Source organism: Diceros bicornis, chromosome 5 (assembly GCF_020826845.1).
Source record: "Diceros bicornis minor isolate mBicDic1 chromosome 5, mDicBic1.mat.cur, whole genome shotgun sequence".
In the NCBI taxonomy this organism is placed as follows: domain Eukaryota; kingdom Metazoa; phylum Chordata; class Mammalia; order Perissodactyla; family Rhinocerotidae; genus Diceros; species Diceros bicornis.
The window spans coordinates 96,200,444-96,212,958 of NC_080744.1; the positions used below are offsets into that span (position 1 = coordinate 96,200,444).

General features: G+C 40.4%; 1 protein-coding gene across 1 annotated transcript in view; it reads left to right on the top strand.

The window, feature by feature from the left end:
• LOC131406510 (endophilin-A3) overlaps window positions 1-12,515 on the top strand; it is a 536,830-nt gene that overhangs the window by 318,687 nt on the left and 205,628 nt on the right. The window contains exon 14 of the mRNA XM_058542566.1: window positions 6,935-7,061. Coding sequence (XP_058398549.1) covers window positions 6,935-7,061 — 127 coding nt within the window. The remainder of the gene's footprint in view (window positions 1-6,934; window positions 7,062-12,515) is intronic.

A 12,515-nucleotide genomic window follows, 5' to 3' on the forward strand; every position in this document is an offset into this window, starting at 1 on the left:
TGATTATGACAGTCTCCCACAGCAGAATGTAAGTTCTTTGAAGATAGGAATCATATGTGTGTTGCTCACTGCCGTACCCCAGAACTTCCACAATGTCTGGCCCCATAGAGGGTCCTCAGTAAAAACTAATTAAACAAATGAGTCTTATCTACTTATAAATTCAGAGGCTATTCAGATACCTTGGCCTCTTTCGTTTCTCTCTCAACCTCCAATCTTGAATTTTCTAGCTCAAGCTTGATGTCCATTCTGGGAGATTCCACAGATTCCTCCAATTCAGCATGTCCCCCTCCTCCCAGATAAACTAGTATTGTTCTTCCTAGATCAGGTAGTTCTTCTAACTGCTATTTCTATTCATTTCTGTTTATGGCAACACAATTCTCGATGTTACCTTCCTGAATTCATATTGTGGTCACTGAGTGTTTTTGCTCACATGTCCTCTGTGTCCTTGGACCTCTATCAAATCTCTCACATTTTACTCTTATTTTCCCTCTCACCTTCACCTTTTTACCCCAAGACTAGACTAGCCAGTCTCTCTTAGCAGCCTCGCTAATCTCTCTTCCTTTCTCTCCTACTCTTGAACTGTCTTATTTGGTACTTGCTGTTGACTAACCTTCTCAAAGGTCAGAGCTTACTGCTTCATTCTTCTATTTCATATGCTGTCAATGGTTTCCCTTTATAACCACCAGTTCACTTTTGGGCTCTTCTGCTAAATGATAATAATAGCTGTCATTTGTCAATGGAATTATGTTTTTTTGTTTACTGGGTTTTTGACAATAAGCATGTATTGCTTTTATAATTAAAAAGAATTGTTATTGAAAGCAATTTAGTCTAGGCTGAAGAAGAACACTCTGGACAAGGTAATGTTTTGACTTTGAGGTTTTGAAAATTTGAGTAAGAGTTACATAAACTGAGATGAGGAAAGGAATCACAAGCAGGAGGAATAGCACTAGTGAAGAGATGTAACAGTAGGTGTGTTTAAGGATGTACGACTCATTCTGTAGAGTTGAGGTGAAAAACACCTGTGAGATAATGCTAGCAGTTGAGGCTCCAGGTGTAGGTGGAAACCAATCACTGACATATTCTGCAAGTTATAAGAGGAGCCATTCAAGAATTTTATAAGGAATAGCTCAGTTGGGATTGTCTTTAGAAAGGTCACTCGAGTGGCAACATGGCAGGTTGTTTGGAGAGGATAGCGTCTGGGCAACCAACAGAAGGTCAAGTGTGGGGTAACAAGAACTTAGAGTAAGGCAGAGGTAGGATGAATGAAGAAGGGGAGACAAATTATGGAGATTAAAGAAGTAGATATTTTAGGACTGGATGTTTGATTGGATATGGGAAGTGAGAGAGAGAAGTTTAGGCTGATGTCTGGATTTCTGACATGATGGCTAAGTAAACGATGAGGCCATTCACCAAGACAGAAAATGTTGAGTGAGGACCAAGTGTATGGGGAAAAGATGATGAGCCTGGTGTACCTGTGGATATCCAAGTTAACATATGAATTTAGAGCTTATGAGAGAATTCTAGACTAGAAACATAGATCTGGGGGTTGTCACCAACCAGTTGTCACTGGTTACAGCTAATGTATGTCCTTGGGGATGGAATAAGAAGAGCAGATTTCCAAGGACAGAGTCCCGGCCCTCTCATTTAAGGGACAAGCTTTGGAAGAGGTGCCCACCATGGGGACTGAATAGACTAGTATTCTGTATAATAGAAAACTGGGAAAAAACAAGATATAGGAGGACGAGGGTTTAAGAAGGAAAGTTAGCGGTATCAAATACTTCAGAGAAGTCAAGAGGGATAAGAACTGAAATATGCCTGCTTCATTTAGACCAAACAAACATCACTGGTGACCTAGCTTGAGCAGTCTCAGTGACATGGTTGGAGTAGATACTGGTTGGTGGCAAGATATATTAGTTTCCTATGGCTGCTTGCCATCTCTGAGCCTTGGTATGTAAAAGGGAGAGATTATCCTCCTTGTAGGTCCTATATTAAATTCCTTCTTTCACGAACAACATTGCACAAGCCCAGCACAGTTAACTGTCACACAGGAGGCTTGCAGGCAACGCTGGTTCCCTTTCTCTGGCTTCTCCTTGTGCTCGCTGACCACACTGACCCCCTCGTCTTAGTCATTGTCTAAGGTGCATAGTTTGCTCCAGTAGTTTCCAAGGTTTGAAGGGGCTTGCAGGATAAAGGTGGTTTTCAATGCTGAATTAGTTCATTTTGTGTGCTGCCTATCATGTTTTTGTCATTCTAATGGGTGAGCAGATTCTTTGGGCAGTAACAGGTGATCCCCTGGTTGCTGAAAGCTAAGTGCTCTTTTGGCAAGGCGATTCAGGTAAAAAGGATTGTATGCACTTCCTCAGAAGTGACTCAGACACTTCTCAGCTGAATTCAGTATCCTGCCTTCAACAAGATAATGTCACGTAAATTCCCTTTCACTACAGTGTGGCTGTGGCCATCAGCAGTCCTTAGGGTGAGAGAAAGTAAACTGTGTGATTCTCACTGCTTGCCTTGGGATCAGTGAACTGAGCCCTGATGTTTACTTGGGACAGACTACAGATAATTTTTGCAAGTATGTTTACAGTTTGCTTATTTAAATGAACCTGTCACAGTGCTCCTGGGAACAACTTTCCAAGAGCTTGAGCACAGCAGGCAGCATGAGACAACTGCACTCACTGGGGGAAATTTGCTTGTTCTTTGGAGGTCTGATTTTTATCAGAAACAGAACCTGGGTGGAACCAGGTCCACAGAACAAGTGTGACTTATCATTCATGTTCACTGACTTCCCTGATGGCTGGGTACATGAGGAAACCACTTTGTGTTTGTAGTAAAAATAATATCAACTAGTGCTTACTGGGTGCTTGCCAGGTGTCAGACATTGTCTCAGCACTTTGTTAGCTCATCAGACACTATGAAGTAGGTACAGGCGTTATCCCCACTTTGCTTATAAGGAAACTGGAATTGGAGGAAGCTAAGTAATTTGCCCAGGTTGCAGAGCTAGAAAATGCTAGAGCTGGAATTTGAGTCCAGGCAACCTAATTCTGGAATCTGTTTTCTTAACGCTTGCAGTTTACTGATGGTGCTCTCATACTTTTTGTGTTGCTACACATGTAGCTGAAGTTTGTAACTGGAAATAAGATGTGGTTCTGGTAAAGGACAGCCTGTCCAGTAGTTGAGTCATGCGTAGAGAGCTTAGTATAGAGGTCGAAACTCAAGTATCTACACACCTCTCGGGGAGGGCGGCTGCTCAGGTGTAGTTGTGGTGAGTGATGAGAGCTCTCATGACCTGGAGAACACATACATGCCTGTCGTGAAGGGGGCAACTATGTATAAACATGTCAGAGTTTTTATTTGTCAACAGAAGCCAGAAGTCTGGATTTTAATGTGAAATGTCCAATTTAGAACAACATCTTGCTTGCTGTTAATGACCCTGCTTTATCCATTAATGGTGAAATTGTACTACTGTATAATGCAGGCTAGGTTTTCCTGCAGTAACCAACATCTCCCAAAGCTCAGTGGCTTAAAACAATTAAATATTACTTCTACCTAATGCCACTTGTCCAACATAGGTCAGCAAGGGTCTCTGCTCTTTGAATGTCTCAGAGGGAGACTGAGGGAGGCTTTATTTGAACACGTGTTTTGCGTAATAACTACAGTAGTGAGGGGGGAACGTGTGACTCACAGGATGACCCTTAAAGCTTCTTACAGAAGTGACACAGACACTTAGACTCATATTTCATTGGCCAAAGATAGTCAGTGACCACACTTAACTTGTGAGAGGGAGGAGAAGTATAGTCTTCCCATGGGCTGAAAGGAGCAGCTCAACTTTATGAATGTCCCTAATGACTACCACAGCTCCATATACTCTGATTTTTAAGGCAAGAATGTTAGGATTTTTTCTAAGGTAGAACACAGTTTTCAGAGATCTCAAACAGAGGTTGACTCAAAAAGTTGTTTGGTTCTTGAAGGATTAAATTTGATTTATCTGGAAAATTCGTGTTGCGCTTAATATGGAGTAATGCCACTCATTTAAACACTATCTTGTTTTAGCTGATTAGGAAACCATATGGAAGAACTGTGAAATAATCCTTAGCTGAAGTGATGATTTATATATGAGTATTTATTCCTAAATGCACTGCTTATATATTTTAAATGTTTGTTTGTGTTATCCCCTATCTTGTGTAATTTGTCTTGTTAACTACACTGTAGGATATGAATCTTGGCTTATTAATTTATACTCTGTAGTGCCTGGCTCTATAGAAATTGGTTATTTAATAGAAGTTAATAAATTTCATTGATACAATTATCAATTAGTGGTTTTTAGATCATCACAATTAGAGATCTTGACTGCAGGAGATGTCACAGAAGTTGAAAACACTGCAAGAAATTTTTTCAAGTTGCTTATTGTTGATTGTGATGAGATCTGAGAGCCAAAATTCAGTAGTCTCTCAATTTCAAGGGCAGTTCTGGCTTATACCATCTGAATCACAAGGCAACCAGACCTTCTTTTCAGATATTATTTTTCTGTGGTGTTTTCACATGCCTTTTTTGGCTGTAAGATTTGGATGAACTGTAACTTTAAAAAAATTATGAAACAAATATAAGTGCTCAGGGAGGTATTTGATTGCCCAGGATCTTGCAAGGCCCTAAATACTCTTCAAAACAAGCCCATCCTAGCTCCTCAACCCCGCACCCTTCCTGGATGACCAAATAGAGGGTGATTCTCATTCTCATGAAATGCAGAGTGCTCAGGGACATGAATGTGTGAGGACAGAGCTTGGCCCAGGAACAGCGTTTCTATAATTTAACGGTAGAATTACTCCCCTTGGAGAAAGTTGCATGAACACAAGTTACCCATGGATTGAATCCCAACCATGCAAGTGTGTTTCCAAAATCAATCACTCTTAAGTTGTTCCATATGTACTTGTAAATATTAATATAATGGCCTATGTAACTGCGTTCTTTATTGTCCATCTGCTGATACTAAAGGTGAGGAAGGTGTAGCATAGTGTTAAGATTCCAATGTCAGATGACCTGGGGTTTAAAACCATTACTGACACTGTATAATAGCTGTGTAACGTTGGGGAGTCATTTAACCTCAGGAACAGTCAGATGCCTTATTTGTAAAATAGAGATAAAGGTATCAACTATATCATAAAGTTGCTGTGAAGATTAAATGAAATAATTTTTCTAAAGTCCTTGGCATAATGCCAGGCAAGCATTCAATAAAAGTTAACTATTATTGTTAGTATTTTATTACTCTCTTTTAAAATCATATAATCGGGATGAAAGGATCTCAAAAGCCGTCGGATTCAGCTACTCATCAAATAATTTAATCCCCTCTCCAGTTTTCCCTCCAGGATGTTTCTGATCTAGCCCATGGTTGAATACTTATTGTTGGATAACTCTGACTTTTCAAACTTTCTCATATTGAACTAAATTATGCTTAAACCTGTAGCTTTAAATATTTGGAAATATACCGAACAAACGTAAACCCTTTCCTCATGACAGCCCTTTGTGAATTTGAAAATATCTCTAATCACAGGCTTTTCCTTAAACTTTCTTGAAACTCTCCCTACCTTTCCCTGAAACTTTCATTTAATCTTTCTCCTTCCCTTCAACACCAACATTTTGGAAAAAATAGTATGTAGATGTGGTTTCAACTTCCTCCAGTTTTATTTTCTCTTCAACACCTTGGACATAGAGTCTGATTCAGCAACTCCCCAAGCTGAAGCATAGGGGATCTACCCAGGAATCAAAACAACATGAAAGACAGAGCGAGATAAGAAAATGGAACCTCCTTTATTGAGCCCTTTATAATGTTTTAATCACTATACTAAGAGTTTTACGTCTATTTTCTCATTTAATCCTCACTAAACCCCTATGTGAAGTATGTCTTATTATTTCTATTTTACTCTTGAGAAAAATGAGTCCCTGAGAGTTTGGATTGTTCAACATCCTGCAGCTTGAAAGGGGTGGTAGGGCAGGTCAGGTTTTATAAGTGCGCTGTCTGCTTCCAAAGTCCTTGCACTTGAACACCAGGTATATGAATACAAATACAGTGAATGAGCATGGGAGGTAGAGATATAAACTATCACATTAGTTAATTTTATTGGGCACACATTATGTAAAAGACATATTTGTGAAATAAAAAGAAATATAAGACATAGCCCTTTTTTCATATAAGGAAGCTCATAATCTAGCAAATACACACGCGCACACGTAACTCGTAAAAGTAGTAACCCACAAGAGACTGAAAGATAGCAATATAAGCATATTCTATATGAGACATCTCTCTCATTAATTCCTTTCTTACATTTCAGAATTGTTTATAAACATAAATATATAGATACAATGACATAGAGGTAGAGATATGTAGGTATGGGTATAGATAAGGATAAAGAGAAGGAATAATGATGCAGATATGGAATATAGAGAGATATGGGTATACAGGTGTTGAGATATAGGTATGTGGAGATCAAGATAAAAACAGAGAAAAAAAATATTTCAAGTAAAACTATGCACCAGAAGGATATACGTGGACTTCAGGAGAGTGGTCGTGTTGGGGAGGAAATGAGAGAATAGGAGTACTGCAGGGCAGGAAGCGAGGGAAGAAGTAGGGAGAGAGTAGAGAGGAAACATTATCTGTTCCATTCATTTATATACGTAAAAGTAACAGATAAAAGACTAAGAGTGGGAGTGTGGAGGGGTAGCTTCAGCTCTTCTCTTTTAATTATTTGGTCCTTGCATAAGAATCATATAAATGACAGTATACTTTAAGCTTTATATTATTCATATTTTGACAACTATGTTCTCATAAAAGAAAGCCAACTCATAAATCTAAGAAGGGTAACGCCATAAATATGGTTCGTGACGTAGAGTTCCTCCTCCCTGTGTTCCCCCTCACCCCTGACCGCCACGCTTCTGTCCACAGGCAGTGGGCTGCAACCGGCAGCTGGGAAGTAACGCCAAGGAGGACAACTGTGGTGTCTGTGCTGGCGACGGCTCCACCTGCAGGCTCGTGCGGGGACAATCGAAGTCACACGTTTCTCCTGAAAAAAGTAGGTTTTAAACCCAACACAATGTTACCATGAAACATGTGGTCTAGACCGTCTGTGACTGGAATAACGTTTTCCTAATGCTAAGCTTTTTAGTTGGAAAGAACTTTTGACCGGTTTTCTAAAAGTCAAATTGTGTATATCAAATTTTTGTTCCCATTCCCTCTTCTAAGACTACCTGTTTCTTTGAACCTTTGCCATTACAGAGAATGACTATTTTTTTTAATATTTGCTAATTTTTTAGGTAAACCATGAGTAACAATTTCTTTTGTTTGCCTCCCTTTGATTGCTAACAAGGTAGGAAATATTATCATGTATTTATTGCCCATTTTTACTTTTTCATCTTTCAATTAGCTACTGAAGTCATTTACTCATTTTCTATTTGGATGTTGATCATTTCCTCACTATTGTGAGCTTTCACTATATCATGAATACTAACCATTTGTTACACCTATTTCAAATACTGTTCTTGGTTTGTCATTTGATTTTCAATATCATTGATGTTTGTAGAATCAATAGTTTCTAAGTTTTATATATTCAGAAATTTCCATCTTTTCATTTCAGTAATATCTGCCTTTTAAAAAATCCTTTAATTTGGGGCTCAGTAAACTTTTTCTATAAAGGCCGGATAATAAACACGTTAGGGCTTTGCGGGGCATATGGTCTCTGTCTCAACTACTCAGCGCTGCTGTAGCAAAGGCACCCACAGACAACTCATAAACAAATGGGCATAGCTGTGTTCCAATGAAAACTTTGCTTGCAAAAATAGGCTGCAGGATGAATTTGACCCTCAGGTTGTGGTTTGCTGACCCCTGCCATAAAGGGAAAAAATTATTCATGTATGTGTTCTGCCAGTACTTTTATGGTTTTGTGTTCCTACTTTAAAATCTTGTATTCATTTGAATTTATTTGGATGTAACTTATGAAATAGGGATCTTACTTATTCCTTCCAATGGGAAGAACATTATACCAGGGGCAGAGGGTGAGGATGGTTCTCCAGGCAGAGGAAACACGAAGTTCATGGCGTGACACTAGAGGAAAGCCTGGGCTTTCTTGAGGAACTACTAATATATTGCTCATGCCTGAGTGCACATTGGATGGGGTGGAAGATAAGACAGAATGGCATTCAGGAGGCGACCATAAAGGCCATCATTGCTGTGCTTCACGTTTCAGGTTAAGTGAAGTCATTAAAGCAAATGAAGCAGTGGAGTGACACGGTTAGGTTTGTGTTTTACTAAAATAATTCTGGCGGCATAAGGAGGCTGGATTACCTGTGAGGTGAGCCTAGAAGCAAGGAGTCTGAATGGGAAGCTTTTATTAAATACTTAAGGGTGTTTGAAATAATGAGGCCTTGGTCCAGGGTAGCATGGTAGGAGAGGTAGAGGAAGGAACAGATTGGAGAGATATTTAGGAGATAGAATCAGCAGAGTTGATAATTCTTTGAATGAAGACTATAAGGGAAAAGAAGAAGCCAAGATGATGCAAATTTTCCAGTTTGAGCAGTTAGGTGAATATGCTTGCTGTTGATTTGGGTAAGAAATTCATGAAGAGGAGACACATATCAAAGGTAACAGCTCATCTCCCTGGATTTTCCTTCTCTCCAGAATTTTGGCCCTCTAAGTATTCAATACCTTGGTACCTTTCTGATGCCTTCAAACAGATGTTGATTATATTTTGTTTGTGGTTGAAAGGTTGATCTGAAACATGCCAGTCCATTGTTTATGGTGGCAAAATCCCCTTCTTGGTAGTATTTAATTATAAATTGGGTGAGTCTACCCAAAATGAGTATGTAGAATACATCAGGAAGCCAAGAATTGCATCCTGAGGAACATCTGAAGTCAAGACATTTAGCTAGGGAAGCAGTTTAAGGGAATTCCACTGAGGAGTGAAAAGAGCAGGTGGGTAAATGCAGAACTCAGCAAGAGCAGTATCATGGAAGCCAAAGTAACGAGTAATTCCAAAAAGGAAGTGATGGTCAGCCATGTTAAATGCAGTTGTAAGGTCAACTGGAGTAAGGGCCCCACAATTTCTCTTTGGCAATTTGAAGATCATTTGTGACCTTAGCAAGAGTGGTTTCAGTGAGTTTCAGGCTAAAACCAAAGCCTGACTGCAATGGGTTGAGGAGTGAATAGAAGGTGAGAATGTATAGAGGGAAGGATTTACCCAGGAAAAGAGGAGGGTCCATACCCATACCATGTCAAGAGCTGGATAACTATACAGATACAGTTGGAGAACATGGTGAGAAATTAACTGGGTTCTAGCCTATTGGCTTTTTTTCACTCTATTCATTAGGGGGTAGAGTTGGCTGCTAAGAGTGGGGCTCTCAGAGACTTGAGAGTGTTCCCATCGAGGAAAGGGGGACAAAGAACTCATCAAAGACAGTAAAAAGGTAGAGGAGTAGCTGTAAGGGCCTAGCTGAGATTGGAAACCATGACTTTGTGTAGGTTCCCACCCGTGGACTTCATGAGAGAGCTCTTTGAATGGTGGTGTATCAATGAGGAATGCATTCTACTGTAAATGACAGAAAACTCAATTCGTAAGAATAGGAGTTTATGTATCTCTTTTAACAAGAAGTCTGAGTAGACAGTCAAGGCTGGGAAAGCTGTTTTACTGTGTCTTTAAGGAACCAAGCTCCTTTCTCTCTCCTTCCTCATCCTTAGAGTGTGGCTTTCATCTCCGGTTGCAAAGTCACTATTGAACATTCAGACTCCACATCCACATCCCAGATGATAAAGAAGAAGGTAGTGAAAAAGGTATTCTTTTGATACTGTGTTCTTTATTTAGGAAGGGAAGTCCTCCCCAGGGAATTTGCCTCATTGACCAGAACTGTGGCATGTGACACTTGGGCTTCTAAGGAGCTGGGAAACCAAGTGTATAGCATTCCATCCATTTTGTTATTACCAGTGTTGATATAATGCTTTATAATTCCCTAAGTTCTCTTCAGGCATATCATATCATTTAATTCTACTAGAAATTTCTCATTGTGGTTTTGATATTGTCAAACCCGTTTTACAGATGAGGAAACTAAGGACCAGAGATGTTAAGGAACATCTCTCATAATTAATTATCAAAGGCAATATAGGGAAGTGGTTAGGATATTGGGGTCTGGGGTCAGACTGCCTGGGTTTAAATCCTGGGTCTGTTGCTTACTAGCTGTTTAAGCAGCTATATAAGCAGAGTAAGTATTTTTAACTTCCATGTGTATCTTGGTTTTCTCTTTTTAAAACTGGGAACAGCAATAGTACTGCCTTTGTAAGGTTACTGTCAGGATTAAATAAACCAGTCATGCCGAGCATTCCAAATAGTATCTGGCACTGAGAGAGTGCTCAGTAAATGCTAGCTGTATTTTTATTAGAAATGTTACTCATTTGGGTACCTCTTACGTACATTAAATGTAAATGTGGATGTTATAAACAGATTTCTAAATCAACAATCGGTCAATCTGGGTATTGTTTTTAAGAGAGCTACTGATGGACATGGAGGAAAACCTTGTCGAAAGTGTCAGAAAAGAGTGCTTGTAGGAGAAACCAGAGTTAGAGGAGAGCCTCAGCCCTGGGAAGACAGTGAGGAGCCAGACTGTGCTGTGAAGTTAATTCACCATGGCTTCTGGTGAGCGGACTGAACGGGAAAATAGTAGCCAGCTCGGGTCTTGGGGAAGTGCCTAGAGTTAGCGTTGGCTGTAAAAAGTGTGGAAATCTCATCAGAAAAGACATTGTCTTGTCAGGGTCCAAGAGATATTAGAAACTGAGATAATTCTAATTGAAGCAGGGTAGAAGCTGAGTGAAACTGGGTCAAGAAACCAGTCTTTTTAGAGAAGGGTGCCGAGGAGGCCCTGCAATGGGAAGTGATGGGATGGAGTGCTGTGTTGGCCGTGTTGGCCTACCTGTTTGTACTTCATAGTTCCTCTCTCATGGTGAGGTAGTTCATAATCTCTCTCTCTCACTGATTTTTAGTTTTTGGATTAGAGATCCTTTTGAGAGTGTATTGAAAGTTATGGATTTTCTCTCCAGGAAAATGCATATGTACCCATAAGCCTCAAATTTGCCATTCTGATTTTTTTGAGGGGGCTCTCAGTTCCCCGATGCTGGTTTAGGACATTCCAGGTTAAGAGCCCCTAAAGATGGAATCTTTCTGATTAATTTCTACAAAGAAAGGGCACCTGGAGCGCACAGACAGATTCTGACCGCCGTGGGTGAAGAAGCACGGTGAGAGCTGGGGGCGTCCCGCAGGCCGCTGGCGTGTCATCAGGTTGTGTGTGTATGTGCTCGGGCTGAGGCTCAAGTTCGCAGAGATTCCTGCCTGCGTGGAAACGGTGCTTCCCATCCTTAATTTTCATTACAGCGCCTTCAAGGCTGTTACTGCTCTGAAACTAGCCAGCTGAAGCTGTTTTTGGCTGGGATCTTCTATGGGCCATATGGAAGCACTTCCCTATAATCATGCTTTGTGTGAAAGAAATGTGGGAAATGAAGCCTTGTCTCTCCCTGAGTGTGCATCACCGGGCCTGCAGAGTCCACGAAGCTCCTACGTCCTCACCTTGCCAAACAATCACTCCTGTTTTCCCTGGGACTCACACTGAGTGAGGACATGGCAATGAGATGCTATTGGCACAGCCCAGCTCTGGAGAAAGTGTGCAAGGTTGCTCACAGGCTATCATTTCCATCATGCAGATTCAAGATATATGAGCCTGCAGCCAGATCTTTTGCTATGAGGAAAATCAGAAATTAATCCAGATACAACACACAAATTTCCTGTTCAGAGGGAGAAGGAGAAAGACTGAAATAATAACTGGCATGAATAGCTTTGGACGATGGAACAGGGAACTAGAGGCCAGTCCGGTTTTAAAGAGAGAAAATTCTAAAAACAGCAACAAAGAAGCAAACACATCTATTTGGAGAGTCTTGACTTGGCACTTAGGGACTCAATTGTATTTCCAGGTTTGTCTTTTTTTTTGGTCATGACCACATAAGCACACACACATATGAGGCGTTAAGTAAGCTCAGCCTGTCTAGTCGGGGCTCTTTGTACATCTTTATGTGGACATATGTGCACTCTACCAGTAGGCACCTTGGCCTGTCGACAGAGTGATGTCCAGGCGGACCTGGAATACCAGCACTTCACTCAACCTTTCACATTATGAAGATAACCACACCTTCTTATAAAGCATCTCTTGGTACTCCTGACAAAAATAGAATCCTGGGCTAGGCGGACTGGGGGGCTGCCTTACAAGGTAATTCTTATGCCATTTCCTCCTCATACACTGTTTGTTTCTCCTTTGACTGTCACTTCCAAAAATAGTCTATAAGTTTAACTTATCCCATAACAAGGAAGACTGTATCAGCTATAAAGGGTTTGCTAACATGGTACACAGATTGGTTTTCACAGTCTGTTTCTTCTCACGTCATCTCTTTCTGCCTCCCCATTCATCTTTCTAGGGCAAGATTCTGACCAATAGTACTC